At 47.2% G+C, this 16,207-nt stretch overlaps 1 protein-coding gene across 1 annotated transcript in view; it reads left to right on the top strand.

Annotated features, from left to right (window-relative positions):
* The window catches only part of LOC119463355 (EH domain-binding protein 1-like), a 75,917-nt gene that overhangs the window by 10,895 nt on the left and 48,815 nt on the right, over positions 1-16,207 (top strand). The window contains exons 5-9 of the mRNA XM_049656054.1: positions 705-886; positions 3,747-3,952; positions 9,491-9,624; positions 13,237-13,425; positions 15,610-15,869. Of these exons, the coding sequence (XP_049512011.1) occupies positions 705-886; positions 3,747-3,952; positions 9,491-9,624; positions 13,237-13,425; positions 15,610-15,869 (971 nt within the window). The remainder of the gene's footprint in view (positions 1-704; positions 887-3,746; positions 3,953-9,490; positions 9,625-13,236; positions 13,426-15,609; positions 15,870-16,207) is intronic.

Genomic DNA, 16,207 nt, shown 5'->3' with positions numbered 1-16,207 from the left:
GAAAGCGGCGTTTCAAACCATCGATAGCGAGCTGATGATGACCAATGGGCGCGGTACGGAAAGAGTTAAGGACTTCTTGGCTCTGCATAGACATAACTCTATAACAAAAATTTTAAAAAGCGGTCATGGACAAATGAATAGCGCTTTTCGTTACATCTTTGTAGTGTGTCAGAAAATCCTTCAACAGGGATCTAGAGGATCTTGTGGGATCTAGAGTGCGCACAAGAAGTTGTTTACATTAAATTTCATTGAGTTACATTCAGGATACATAAGTAACAGCATTGTCTGCTGCACCAGGTTTCATCGTTCACAACTTTTGCAGCGGCATCGCTGTTTGCATGGGTGTCTCGGAGCTATGCTGCACTTATAGACTTCCAAAGGTCTTTGATGTTCTAGCCTTGATCCTGTTTGTTCTCGTGGTTTGCGGTTGTTTTCTTTTTTGCACCTCAAGGGTCCTGACGTGGGACATTACAATGATACAGGGCAGGCATATGAAACTGTATTGAGAATTGGAAGTGTCTGGTGCATAAGTGAGCCAGTTTCCTCAAAGACAGGTTTGAGGCATGCAAGATTAGTCAGTACATTGTGATTGGGAAGGCCATTCCAGGCCAACTTTCGTTCTACTGTGTCTCATTTGTACCTCTAATTTCGGAGGGCTCTCCTTTGTGACCGGGAACCACTTCCCAACGTTCCCGCTGCCGCAGATTTCAGCGCAAGGCAAGCGGCGGCACGTAGCCGTCGGCGTGGTGAACGTGGCCAAGTTTGCGCGGCCCGAGCCGACGCAGACGGAGGTGGTCCTGCACATGCGACCTCTGACACCCAAGTGCACTGAGGCGCAGCTACTGCTCACGCTTTCGTGCAGCCTGCTGCGGGAGGGAAAGGCCACGTATGTTTCCATTGCTAGCACTTCTGCTCGTCCGAGAGTAATACAGAAAGCAGGATGACCTGGTAGTGTACTTCAGGGGCCGTATTCTGAAACATTCCACTTCGGCGATAGTTCACATTCAGGCCACGCTGATTGGCTGTTTCAGCAAAATTGGATGAGCTGATTGGCTCGTTGAGCTCTACGTCATTCAGTTTTGGTCAACCAGCCAATCAGCGCGCACCTGAAGGTGAACTGTCGCCGAAGTGGAACGTTTCAGAATACGGCCCCTGGATCGTTAATTTTCTAGCGATGCCTTTCTTGATGCTAATGCCTTTTCATGCATTTCACATTTGTGAGTGGCCGCATTCAGTGCTCCTCATGGTGCGTATCGTCGCTCTGACTACTTGTGAGCGCAAAAAGAGTGAGAAGGCATTAGCATCAAAAATGGCATTGCTACAAAATGGTGACCCTGCTTGCCTGGGAGTATTACAGAAGGCTGACTGGGTCGCTATCATAATTATCATCTCAGGGTAATTTGCTTGCACGTCTGCTCGTTCAAAAGTAACGAAGTAAACAGGGTGAGCTGGTAGCGTACTTCTGGTGCCTTTTTCGAGGCTGACGCCTTTTCACAGTATTCGCGTTCGTGAGTGGCCGCGTTCGATGCTCCGCATGGGGCGGAGCGTAGCTCTGACTGCTCGCGAGTGTGAAAAGAGCGAAAAGGCAATAGCATCAAAACTGGCAATGCCACAAAATGGTGACCCTGCTTGTCTGGAAGTACTACAGAAGGCTGGCTGGGTCGCTATCATAATTCTTATCTCAGAATAATTATGCTGAATCAATTTACAACACTTCTGCTTGTTTGAGAGTAATGGAGAAAGCTAAATGTATGGATGGCATACAAGAGCTTGTTTGAAAGTAATTGAGAAGGCTGTGTGGGTTTGTAACATTTTTGTCGCTTCTCATGGTTTAGCAGTGTCACATTGTTGGCCGCCACAATAGCTATACGTGTTTGCATTCATCTATTGCTCCCCTTATCATTTTGACACTTCACATGCACGCTTGGCGTACGTGCCAATATCGTAGTAATCGACGCACGCCAAATTGGTGCAGAATTAATCGTTATTTTTGTCCATGCATCTCAGTACAGTTGATCCTGGATATATAAAACTCTGATATTATAGAACTATTGTCTAAATCAAACAGTTGCAAAATCCCCTTGGCACCCCTGCCAAGTGCGCTTCTCCTAATGGTGATGGTGTCGTCGGAAATTTTTAATGGCGGTAAATTTGAAAGGGCACTGATTTGGCAGATGCTGTTAAACAAGAGATTGAATTTGAACGTCAGTACTTGCGACGGAGTAAAAAGGAGCAGGGTGCTCTCAATTTTGTTCGCTACACATATGGAAGGCTCATGCAAACTGCGGCTGTCTGTTACCGGCACGAGCAGATCACCACGCTGCTTCAAGAATGCGAAAGCCCCCCCCCCCCCCCCCCCCCCCTCCCCCCCGATCCAATATGCATTCCACAAGAAAGCTTGGATGTCACTTGGATCTTTTCACTGAGTGGTGCCAGCATGGGATGCTGAACTGGAGATGCTGTACTGCCGGGTTTGTGTTCTTGTATTCCATGAATGGCGTTTTAGGATTCTTGTGAGTGGCCGAAGCGAATTCAACCCCAACCGCCACTTGGACAGATCTTTACATTATAGATTGAGTTTAGCAAAACTACCACACTCCGCATCCGCGCTTCGTGGAAAGACCCCAAATGCAACAGCAACACGCAAGACTCATTGTCGTGCGATTCGCGGGTCTGAGCTGAACGCATTTTATTCGTGCTCGCACAGTTACACACGAGCGGGAATGGACTCGGGCATTCTGCAAGCTGATAGGCACTTTCGAAATTAATGGTGTGTGTGTAATGACGACTGACATCGATGCAGAGGCCAGAGGGGAAGGGCCGACAATGAAGAGATGTATTGGCCACGAGATATCGGGGCGCCGAGCGGTGGGCAAGAAAAGGCACACAAACTATTTAGGGTGGTTGAGAAGCAAGGATGACTGATTGCAGCAGGAAGTCTGTTCCGAAACCCGACATAATGGTCTGCATGGCTCACTGCCCACATACGACGATCGTCCCTTTAAATGTTGTTTTATTGGCATTGTACGGACACGTGGCCGAGCACAATCATGCGCAATTCGCAGTACCAGTGTGCTGCTGGCGGCATGGCATGCATTCATACAGGCTAAGTTGCTTCCGCAGTGTGTTCATTTCTACTTTATCTAGAATAAAAACGCACAACAAGCGCTTCAATATGCATGAGGCACATCACAATCTCGTATCCGGGTGACTCGCAGTGGCCTTTAGGGTTAGCGTTGCAATCTGTATATCAATGACCATTTCAGAGCATGAGTGACTTGCAACATTGGGAGCAAGAAATAGATGAACGTTTGTGTTTTCTTTATGGCCTTGCAGAAGTGAATTGGTAAGTTCCCGCTTCTCACAATCTCGGGAAGCTGTCCGAGATGTGCAGAGATCTCATATAAGCTTCAGACAGGCACATTTTATATTTCGAATTATTGATATACCGAACCATTTTGCGATCCCCTTCAAGTTTGATATATCCGGTGTCGACTGTAATAGTTCACTGCAATCCTCCCATGTGTATTAAATATGCACATGTTCAAACTAATCAGCACTGAATTAACCCAAGTTTCACTGTGCTTTTCTTCATACCAGAGGTTCATGCACTCGGCTTGAATTTTTTTTGCCAGCCCACATTTGAGGTTTTGTCGTTGTTTTCTGCTATCCATTTCTTGGGCGCCTTGTTCACGTGAGAAGCTAGCGTAATCTCAAGTTGATGCGCGGTACGTGTGCTTGTGCAGAGATGAGGATATGCAGAGCATAGCGAGCCTGCTGAGCGCGGCTCCCCTGGCGGCACCAGACTACGCCAACCTCGAGGACTTTGAGGAGGAAGCGTCCCCGCAGGCCTCGGCACAGCTCTCGAGGCTGGCAGCCGACTGCTCGAGTCTCGTGAGCGGCGGTGACAGTAGTCCTACGCCGTCTCCAGCCACCGCGGACAACGGCCTCGGTGAGTTGCAACTGGTCGGTTGACTGATACACGGGATTCATTGTCCAAGACAGCGTTGCTGTTCTTAACTGCGGAACCAGTCAGACTCGTTGAGCAGGTTGCGGCAGTGTTGCGACATACTGAATCTGAGCCCTTAAAAGTCAACTGCAACAAAACTTCACTTTAGCTTAAATTGGTAACAAATGACTAGTGTATACTACAGGAAGCAATCTTGATAAAGCCACAGTGCTGGTGATTGTCTAATTTTTTTATTAGCAGCCTCTAGCACCTAAGCAGGTGATGTGTGCACATGGTGATTAGCGGTTATGATGTTACTAGTCCCAGCCCGTCATCTCCGAGATGTCTCAGTAAGTCATGTAATTTCTACGTTAGTTTTCTACTTTGGACACATAAAAAGGGGTGCATGTTTGATTCGCGGGTTGTGTGAGACTGGCAAATACTGCCAAGAGAATTGGCCATGTGTTTTAGTATTTTCTTATGCATCTTATTCAATTTGAACTGCTGGATAATTCGATCGAATTCGTCGGTCCTGTCAGGGTCAAATTAACGGAAGTAGACTGTATAACTAATACAGTAGAACCCCGCTGTTACGTTCCCGGGTGCTGCGTTTTCCCGGCTGTTACGTCGTTTTCGGCCGGTCCCGGCACAGCTCCCATAGAACCCAATGCATTGGTAACTCCGCTGTTACGTCGCAACTGTGGGACCGTTCCCGCATCATACGTTGCGAACTGCCATACCGCGCTGGCCCGAGCGGCCATTTTGACTTTTCATGTCGCTTGGCTTGGTTGCTTGACGATGGCATTGGCCGCCCAAAATGCTGGGGGCGACATTTATTACGTATTTTCGGTTTCCGCCAGCAAAAGTATGGCCTTTGATATCCGCTTTTGCTATCTAAAGATGATGTCTATGACGCGTTGCGGCCCTAAAATTGGTTTTGTCTCATAGATGTTCCGTATAAAGTCCAAGGGCGATAACGCCGTCGCCGCGCGCCGTATGCTTTCTTTCGCGCTCGAGACGCAGTCGTCGGCTCCCCTCGCAAGCTTTCACTCGCACATACAGCATTCGTCGCCGCGCGCCGTATGCTGTATGTGCGAGTGAAAGCGTGCGAGGGAAGCCGCGCGGCCATATGCTGAATGTGCGAGTGAAAGCTTGCGAGGGGAGCCGACGACCGCGTCTCGCGCGCGACAGAAAAGCAGAGAGGAAGCGCGCCTCCTTCCGTTGCGCTCGAGGCACCAGCAAGGGGGGGGTAGCGGGCAGCGTTGTGCTCTGGCATCATACTGCGCGGCGGCGCGCGCGCAGTCCCGCGGGCCCTATCTTGAAAGCGATCTGCGTGGGGGTAGATTCTACGCAGTGTAGGTGCGTCGGCGGGGCGGCTCGTGGCTTTGTGCGTGCTGCGTGTTCTCGGCGCTCAGTTAGGGTTGAAGCGATAGACAACAGCACGAAGGTCACTTCGCTCGCTTCTGCAGCGGCGCTTAACTGCGCGTGTCCGCGCTCATCGAGTGTGATGTGTTCATGTTTGCCTGTGGGCGCTGACACTATGTTCGTTAATTAGTTAATAACCGAATGTTTACAAGTTTATACAGACGATAAAACTACTATTCTTACTTTGTATAGCTCACCTCAATCGATACTTCGGCTGTCGGGCGAAACTACTCTTTGTCGCACGTAAGAATTAAAATAATATTGTGTGCAGTTCAACACTACTCCCATTTCTCAATTTTTCCTGTTTCCTGGCTCTTGCGTTTCCCGGCTCTTACGTTTTTTTTTTACGGTCCCGTGAAAAACGTAACAGCGGGGTTCTACTGTACAGATATTACGAATGAGTGGATGTAAGGAAGTAAGTAAAAAATTGTCTCATTGTTTTTACAGTGTAACAAATACCAGGTCTGTTAGGAAAGTATCCAACCCATTTTTTTTTTTTTTTTGCGAACACCTGATGGATATGAAACAAGCGCGCTTGCATCAGCCAACCTTGAACCTTCATGCGCATGCGCGAATTTTTCCCCGCCTGCACGTTAGCGTCAATCGCTGGGACGCAGCATTTGAGTGAGGTAGTGCGCAGTGCTCTCGTCGGTTTCTTTATTGCAAGGAAAATGGCGGAGCGACTGGAGCATCGCTACTGCATCAAATTTTGCCAGAAACTGGGCGACTGACAAGCAGAAACCATTCGGAAGATTCAGACGGCTTTCGGTGACAACGCTATGAGCAGCACACAGATTAAGGTACAACCGGTTTAAAGACGGCCGCACATCGGTGGAGAGGAAGCCACGCTCGGGTCGGCCATCAACATGCCAAAATTACCAGGTCATTGCCGAAGTGAACGCTGTGGTGATGCGGGACCGTCGTGTGACTATCCGAGAAATTGCGGAAGAGGTGGGCATCAGCACTTTTTCTGCACATTCCATTATGACCAAAGATTTGGTCATGAAGAGAGTTGCGCCGAAATTCGTGCCGAAGCTGCTCACGGTGGAGCAAAAGCAACTTCGTGTTGAAGTCTCATAGGACATGCTGGATTCTACCAACAGTGACCCCGACTTCATGAACACCATAATCACTGGTGACGAATCTTGGGTGTACGGGTACGACCCGGAAACCAAATCCCAGTCGTCACAGTGAGCATTCCACGTCACCATGACCAAAGAAGGCCCGCCAAGTGCGCAGCGTCAAAGTAGTGCTGACTGCTTTCTTTGACTCCCGCGGTGTGGTACACCACGAGTCCGCACCACAGGGGCAAACAATCACCAAAGAGTACTACAGGGATGTCCTCCGTCGCCTATGTGATGCTGTGCGGCGTAAGAGACCAGAGTTGTGGTCAACAGGAAATTGGCGCATCCATCACGAGAATGCTCCTGCACATTCCTTGCACTTGCTTCAGATTTTTTTGGCGATAAACCAGACTCCTGTAGTTCAACAGGCTCCTTACTCTCCTGATATGGCCCCCTGCGACTTCTGGCTGTTTCCCAAAATCAAGAGGCCATTGAAAGGAGTGCGGTTTCAGACAAGTGAGGACATTATGGCTGCAACGACAGCTGAGCTAAACTCCATTCCGAAAGAGGGGCCTTCTTGGAATGCTTCCAACAATGGCAGCACCGCTGGGAGAAGTGTGTGGAGTCCCAAGAAGACTACTTTGAGGGTGATTAGGTTTTCAACACTCCAGTTATGCCAGTTTTTTTCCTTCGGCCAAAGGTGGGATACTTTTCTAACAGACCTCGTATATGTTTATAACGAATATTGAACGAAGCTATTTTTGTCAGATGTGAATTTGTTATAACAAGGTTCAACTGTGTTTTATTTTTTATTATTATTATTTATAAGCAAAATCATCATCCCTAGCCATGTTTCTTTGCGACGGCGCAAATTTTCCGATGTCATGACATCACAGTAACGCCGACGATGCCCTGTTTGGCATTTCGTGGCAACTTTAGCATTGAATTAAAATATACGTTTCTCAACTTCAATAGTTGCTTATTGCCCTTCTTTTAGTGCAAAAAGTATGCCATAAAATTTATACAGCATTAAAAATATGTGCTAGTAATCCTTCAAGAGCAGAGGGTCTGCACATGTGCACTCCGAGGTACCAAGGTTGTTTATTTGGCACTTTCAATCAATCAATCAAACATTTATTTATTTTTTCAAGTAGGATTACAGCAAGAAGGATATGCAGAAGAGGGTCCCAAGATCACAAGACCCTACCCGGGACCCTCTGTACATGATTGTTGGATACAAATTACGAAATTAGCCACTTATACACTTACTCTATTTACTCGATTGTAACGCGAGTTTTTTTCCAGATTTTTTTCTACCTGAAGTCGATCCTCACGCTACAATCGAATACCAAAATTCAAGTTGTCTAAAAAATGCAATGATGCACCCAATTCTAATCAACAAGTGAAATGTGCGAGTGAAAGTGCGCGAGAGATGCGCACTTTCGAAGGTACGGCAAACGTACGGCGGAGAGCAAACGGGACGTCTCCACCATTCTCCACCGCGCGAAAGGCCATGGGGGAATGGGAGGGAGGGGAGGCAATGCTTAGCTGCGGCACCAAATAGTGATCTCGCGACCGAGCGCAAGGGGAACTGGCAACTCAATCACCCACGCGAAAGGAGGAAAGCAAGAAGTCAGCGCGGGAGAGAGGGGGTGCGGCTTTTACTCTGCGTACTTGTATTTTGCGCGGCTGCGGGATGTCGCGCACACCGTATCTTGAAAGCGATCTCCACCTGGCTCTGACCTTTGTAGGTGCTGTGCTTTCGTCGCTCAGTTTCTGTTAAGCGATAGACTGCACGAACCTTCGCTCACTGCTGTTGCCGCGTTTGCCCACGCCAGCATTTTAACAGTGGTTGTCTGCGGTCATCGAGCGTGATCTATTCATGTTTGTTTGTGCGCGCTGACACCGTGCTTGTTAATTCATTTAGTAAGCGAATATGTCCGAGTTTATGCAGCCGATAAAACTACTATCCTTACTTCGTATAGCTCTCTACTAATTTGCTATCGCAATTTATGCTTTGCCTTTCGGGCGAAACTGCGACTTTTTCATGCATCCGGTGGTCTCGCGTTACTTTAGCGGTTTTCTTCATTTTTTTTTTTGCTGGACGCAACAAAAAGTCACCCCTAGCGTTACAATCAAGTAAATACGGCAATTACGCCACTTACACACAGTCTTATGTGATAACAGTCATAGAGTTTCCTGTAGTAATTTCTAGAGAAAACTCTGCCACTGAAATCGTTCAGCCACCATGTAAACGATGTTTAGTACATGGATTTGTCCGACCTTCATGCTTGTGGCTTGAGACATCTTTGTGGTTTGGTTTATTACGCTTTATCTGCTTTCATTGGCCTAAGTTTCAAAGCAATCTATACTTTTTTTTTTAACTCCAGAAGGCAATAAGACTTTGTGAATATGCATAATCTCTGCTAATTGTAGTGGTTCCACTTGTCCATGCATTTTGGGTGCAGTGGTTTGAACATCGGGCTTGTTTGCTAGGGGTCCTGTGTTCAAATCCTGCTGTTGGACAACTTGAATGATGTTAATTACTTGTAACGCAGTAATCTATTGAACATTGGAAGTTTGCAAAGTCACAAAGCCATTAAAAGCCAGAAGGACGAAGTTTAGGCAAATCCATGTACTGCACATAATTCCCATGCTGGCTGAAATTACCTACTCGCAGCTTTCATTGACACTGGAGCCGCAGTTCCCTCTAGTAATTGTAAGAAACTCTATGGTGACGGCAAACTCTTGAGCTCGGGCAGCAGCTGGGTTTCTTGCACAACATATGTAATCGTCAAAGTTTGGATCAATTGTGATGTTTGATTTGATGTTCAGCCTTTTTATTTGGTTCAGTTCGATGTGAAAGCTACCGTATGGTATTCACATACCTCTAAAATGCATTCCGGTCAGCCGCTATCTTTCCAAAAGTTAGCCTCTGAGAATGAAACTAGACGGGTCGTGCACATGGGCAGCATTTCCGTTTCATGACAGAGTACGTGAATGACTCATTAAAAAAAAGAAATAAATACATGTCACTTCTCTCTCCTTGTAGATCTGTCGCTACGGAGCCCGTCCGCAGCAGTGATGGTTGTCCAACCGCCGCCTCCGCCACCCGAGCCACCAGAACCGGGCAAACAGCTTACTGAACCCGTCGAGTCTCGGGGAGAGAACCGGGAACCCCCGACGGTGAGTTGCCTCATCTTTTCACTGCGCCAGAAATGTTAGGAGCATTGCTGTTTAGGAACTGTGAATGCAAGAGCTGTATTTGCATACATGTGCCAGGAAGGCAGCATTTAGTGTTCTAGTGCTCGAGAAGGGGGTCCCATGTAGATACTGCAGAACAAACTTAATTCATTCTGTGAGACATATGTTCTGTGGGACGTTGCTTTTTTATGGGCAGCCTGCTACAGTCGCCTACTGATCATTCGGACTCGACGGGGACCGGCAAAAGGTAGAATAATAAACGAGTCCAAAATACTGGATTTGCCATAAATAAGTGACTTCATTCCACAAGTTGCCAAAAAGGGTGTGCCATATTCTTGGATCGTTACTTTCGGTGACACCTTCAATTTTGCGTGACTAGCACAAGACACATCGGTGCCTCCGAGCAACAGCATTCTATGCACAGTGCAAAACACACTATCTTATTACACTGCGGAAACGCTGCCGCACATTAACGCGTCTGGTGCTAGTCACGCGAAATATCATGAAACAGAAAGTATCTTTGAAAGGGATTATTTGAAAATCTAGCCAAGTTTATCAATGTATTGCTATGCGCACATAGGCTTGTCTTTGACCTGGATATTCCATGGCCACTATTTTCTAGTAGTGCATGCCTTACGCTATTCCTTTTCACGCTTTTTGTGCTTCAACAATGGTCAGAGTGACGTTCCACCCGCATTATCAATGGGATCAGCCGGCCAAGAACGATGGATGGTAAGAGTGGAACGAACTCGCACACAAAATGACACAAGTCACAGGTGGAGCCTTTACGACTTATTGGCTTGTCTTGTGGTTTGGGCACTGTCGGTGACTACTAGGCTTTGCTAGTTTTGGCTACGAAGTGCAAGCGACATGGACGATGACCATGCCTGCAACGTATTAACACAAGAATATTTTTTTTTGTAAAATACCTTACAAGGCCCTACTTGGGGCATTGAGTAAGGGGGCATAGAACGTAGTACACACGACACATAAAGTGACAAACTCGCAACAACATCAAGGTCAAAAAACAACTGTAGCCAGGTGCACAGCTTAAAAATAAGAAAAATTTTAACATGCAGCTGTGTATTATAACAATAGAAACAGCTCGATAAGTTTGTAAACAAATGTACAACAATGAACGAAAATAGTAGGAAATGAAGACCAAACAGTGAGTATGATTATTGGGGAGGCTGTTCCAGAGACGAATCAGGCGTGGAATTGCAGACGAGTTAAATGCTTCAGTTTTACCGTAGATACGTGTGAAGCTAAGATGATTGTGTAATCAATGTGACGTGTGCGATGAAGCTTCTAGGCGTAGGTACCGTTTGTTAGTGTGGTGGGCGTGCTTATGAAATAATGACAAAAGGGCTATGTCATGGCGATTACTTAGCAGCTGAAGTGAAAGATGAAGCTTTATTTTAATTACGCTAGAATGGTAGTCATAATTCCAGGAAACGAACCGTGTGGCTCTATTTTGGACTGATTGCAGCATGCTAATTAAGTAATTTTGGTGTGGAGACCAGACCGAAGCGGCCAACTCAAGCCGTGGGCGAACGAAAGTTTGAAATGCCAGTTTACGGATAAGTGTAGGTGAGTTTAGAAGATTCCGGCGCAGGTAACCCAGTGATCGAGAAGCACTGGCGCAGACGGTGGTAATGTGAGAAGCCCAGGAGAGGTTTGCTGAAAGATTTACGGGCCTAGATATTTTAATGATGAGGCCCGAGATAATGTGAATAGATGTTTGTTGACATGGCACTAAACCGTAACTTTTGTGGCTGATACTCGGCGAAACAGCGCTGGTTAGGCCTAACAGCCAAGGCAGGTGCAGCGGTGGACTGCACACCTTTGCGGGAGGCTCATCAGCATGGCTTCAGGTCATACACGAGAGCTAAACCGAGGATCGCAAAAGTGATGTGTGTGCCTGCCAAGTTCGTCTGCGTGTTTACACGACGTGATGGGTTAAGCTCGCGTGTAGGCAGAAAGCATCAAGCTGAATTTGCACAACACAGAATAAACTGATGGTGTCCCGCAGTCAAGGTTGCGTTTCACGGCATCACGACGATGCACAGCGGGCGAACGCGAAACGCTCCCGCGGCACGAACCATCGGGGAATTTTCAGTACACACAAGCACAACAGTTAGCAAGAGCCTGCAAACAAATTTTCTGTGCTGCTGGAGTAGTAGGAAATGTTGAACTCGCATTCTTGCATAAAAATATCTTAATAACCGCACTTAGAAAATAAACTGAGTCCTGAGAATAGCCTGTTTCTTTTTTGGCAAGTAAAGAACCCATTTTTTTTAAAGATTTGTCAAAGGGGCCCTGAAACACTTTTTGAACACAGTAAGAAAATGTTGCCAATCTTTTGTAGAGGCTGCTGTGAACATTTTAGCCAAATATTACTGTACTGCATGTAGCAGGGAATCCACAATTTCATGTTAAAAACAGCAAAAATTCACTCGCTTTTGCAATGTTGTCATGCAGCACCAACGCTATTGGCTGATTTCATGATCGCAAGAGCATTTTCCGTAATACATAATTGCTAATTTTGAGTTAAATAAGTGAAACATACCCGTATTTACACAATCTAATCCACACCTTTTTTCCGAAAAAAAAATGGGTCCGAGAATTACCTGTGCGTTACGATTACGAAACCAAAACCACGTTCATGGCATTGGCTTACTGTCCAAGCCATCAGATGCAGCGTACGCTCATCACCATCCCAAGATGGCCGAGGATGTTTTCTTAGAGGTTCTGCGAAGAGCATGTTTTCTTGCTGTGGGTTCTTTTTGTGCTCGACTACAATCATCTGCGGAGATGCTATCACTTTCCCAAGATTTTCCATGACTCAGCGCTGGATGCGTCGCCGTATTTGGCCACCAGGGTTTCTGGCGCTGTGCCAAGCTTGTTATCTGCGCAGAGTGCCAGGAACACTCTCAGTCGCATATTTCAACAAGTCTGATGCACAGTATGTAAAATATTGGGAAAGTGGTGGTAGTATCTGTAAAACTGATTGCTAGAGAATAGCGCCTTGTGTGCTTGGTGCTTGTTGCCAATGAAGCGTCAGTGGCGACATTGATGTGCCACTCATGATGAAAGCAAAAACAACAACAACAAAAAAGAAAAGGTTTCTTTTCTGTGAAGGTAAATTCTGCACGTCTTGCCTTTCCTGTTGACGAAAGTGGGGTCATGCTATATTTTCTTTTATAATTGGGCACATGCTACATTCAGGCATATGTTACACTCGCGTGTAATTTTATTTGCTTACTTTAGGCTTGCTAAAATCGGGTGTGTGTTAGACTTGTAAATTGCGTAAATAAGGTATGTCTGCAATTTCAAAGAGACAGAAAAATCACTTGATCTTTGCACTGCTGGTCTACACGTGACATTTGCGCGTAGCTGCGTCTGCTGCACGTCGGACTGTAAATGGGACTGGTGTTTCAGAGCGTAAGAGCTGGGAAAACGTAACAGGAACACATCAACAAGATTCTATTATGGTATCGTTATCAGCCTAGACATGCATGCCAGACATTTGGCTCTGGAGGCAAAGCTCTCTCAACCAGTCCATCCGGCATGCTTCTGTAACCTGTCTTACAGGAGCCCGGCAAGGACCTGCTGTCCTGGAGTCAGCAAATGACCAGCGGCTATGCGGGGCTCAAGGTGACCAACCTGACCACCTCGTGGCGCAATGGCATGGCCTTCTGCGCTCTCATACACCGCTTCCACCCCGAGCTCATCGACATGGACTCCCTGTCGCCTCATGACATCGCGGGCAACTGCAAGAAGGCAAGTATCCTGTTGTGCTGTCGTCACTTTTCACCTTGGTCTCGTTGCATGGGTGCCATGTTTTGTGTCGATCATTTCTGGGGATGCCTTGATTTTGGCACGATGTAACGTCTGTTCTAACACCTTATTCAAGCAATGGGCATACAGTTTGCTCTGACATGGGCTCAGTCCCCAAAAGTTATTGGCCCTAAATGTGGCTCCTGTTTATAAACGAGCTCAACTACAGCTAAGCTGCCTTCAAATGAGAAAACAGGAAACAAAAGCTCTATTGAAAGCATACATTTGTACGATTTGGGCAAGGTGTATACAGAGTTTCACAGTGTGAACGCACAAATTGCGAAGACTTGTGAATTGTAAATGTGTCGCTAAAGCTCTACAACACACAACTGTAAAATTAGTTTTTTTTGCCAGGTGGTTCGGCAGCCTAGTGGCAGTTGGCAGTTGGCACACTTTTTTTTAATCTCTTGCTACATCTTTCAACTGTATTGTTTTCTTGTAACCTGTGTACTGCAACCTTCGCTTGTACATTGACGATCAACTACGAGCTCTGTTAGAAAAGCATCCGACCTTTAGCCGAAGAAAAAAAACTGGCATAGCTGGAGCGTCAGAAACCTAATCATCCTCAAAGTAGTCTCCTTGGGACTCCACACACTTCTCCCAGCGGTACTCACATTGTTGGAAGTATTCCCAGAAGGCCTCTTTCGGAATGGAGTTTAGCTCAGCTGTCGTTGCAGCCATAATGTCCTCTCTTGTCTGAAATCGCACTCCTTTCAATGGCCTTTTGATTTTGAGAAACAGCCAGAAGTCGCAGGGGGCCATATCAGGAGAGTAAGGAGCCTGTTGAACTACACGAGTCTGGTTTTTCGCCCAAAAAGTGTGAAGCAAGTACGAGGAATGTGCAGGAGCATTGTTGTGATGGATGCGCCAATTTCCTGTTGACCACAACTCCGGTCTCTTACGCCGCACAGCATCACGTAGGCGACGGAGGACATCCCTGTAGTACTCTTTGGTGATTGTTTGCCCCTGTGGTGCGGACTCGTGGTGTACCACACCGCGGGAGTCAAAGAAAGCAGTCAGCACTACTTTGACGCTGCGCACTTGGCGGGGCCTTCTTTGGTCTTGGTGACGTGGAATGCTCACTGTGACGACTGGGACTGGGATTTCCGGGTCGTACCTGTACACCCAAGACTCGTCGCCAGTGATTATAATGTTCATGAAGTCGGGGTCACTGTTTGTGGAATCCAGCATGTCCTGTGAGACTTCAACACGAAGTTGCTTTTGCTCCACCGTGAGCAGCTTCGGCACGAATTTCGCCGCAACTCTCTTCATAGCCAAATCTTTGGTCATAATGGAATGTGCAGAAAAAGTGCTGATGCCCACCTCTTTCGCAATTTCTCGGATAATCACACGATGGTCCCGCATCACCACAGCGTTCACTTCGGCGAAACTGGTCAATTCGGCATGTTGATGGATGACCTGAGCGTGGCTCGCTCTCCACCGATGTGCGGTCGTCTTTAAACCAGTTGTACCACTCCTTAATCTCTGTGCTGCTGTCACCAAAAGCCGTCACCAAAAGCCGTCTGAATCTTCCGAATGGTTTCCACTTGGCTGTCGCCCAGTTTCTGGCAAAATTTGATGCAGTAGCGCTGCTCCAGTCGCTCCGCCATTGTCCTTCCAATAAAAAAAACTGACATGAGCACTGCACACTGCCTCACTCTAACGCTGTATCCCAGCGACTGACGCTATCGGCAAGCGGGGAAAAATTCATGCATGGGCATGAAGGTTCAAGGTCGGCTGATGCAAGCGCACTTGTTTCATATCCATCAGGTGTTCGCAAAAAAAAAAATAAGGTTGGATACTCTTCTAACAGACCTCATACCTCCTCTACAAGCCTTATTAGCCTAATAGCGCCTTGCTCGATTTTCGTATCGGCAGATACTAGCAAAGCCAATGTTTTTTACGAGACAAAGGATTTTGATGTGATTTGAACAACCATCACTATATGCAGCTGTTAAGGACTAGCATCAGTACCTTATACTTCATCTTTAATGATGGCCAGTGCTACCATTAGTCAGGCAAATGTGCAATTGGGCGAAGCTGGCTTTACAGTAAGCGTAAGATGTGCGATGGGGCAAAATTAGCTTTACAAAAAAAAATTGTGCGCATCTCCGGGTTGACGTGCAGGCGTTTGAGGCGGCAGCGTCCCTGGGCGTCTCCCGGCTCCTGGACCCTGCTGACATGGTCCTCCTGACGGTGCCGGACAAACTTGTAGTGGCCACGTACTTGCATCAGCTGCGGCAGCAGCTGACTGCGCCCCCCGAGATGCGGCGGCCCCTGCCAGAGAGGGCGCACCCGTCTCCGATCTCGTCCTCGGGCAACGACAAGGCGGCGACGGCCACGTCAACGCCTGCAGAAGCAATAGCGAACCTCGACTCTACCCCAACGTACGTGCACTGCAAGTAGTCAGATCCATAATGACTAAAAAAAAAAAAAGGTTAAGTCATTGTGAAGTGGAAGGAGTGTATAGGCCAAGTAGACACATACAAAACAACCCGCCGCGGTGGCTCAGTTAGTGAAGGCATTGCACTACTGAGCACGAGGTCGCGGGATCGAATACCGGCCGCGGCGGCCGCATTTCGATGGAGGCTAAATGCAAAAGGCGCCCATGTGCTTGCGTTGTAGCGCACGTTAAAGAACCTCAGGTGCTCAAAATTAATCCGGAGCCCACCGCTACGGTGTACTTCATAATCAGAACTGGTTTTCGCACATAAAACCCCAGAAA

This window comes from Dermacentor silvarum, chromosome 9 (assembly GCF_013339745.2).
Source record: "Dermacentor silvarum isolate Dsil-2018 chromosome 9, BIME_Dsil_1.4, whole genome shotgun sequence".
Lineage (NCBI taxonomy): Eukaryota > Metazoa > Arthropoda > Arachnida > Ixodida > Ixodidae > Dermacentor > Dermacentor silvarum.
Note: the sequence above shows the minus strand (reverse complement) of the source record. Positions and strands in the feature narration are given on the sequence as shown.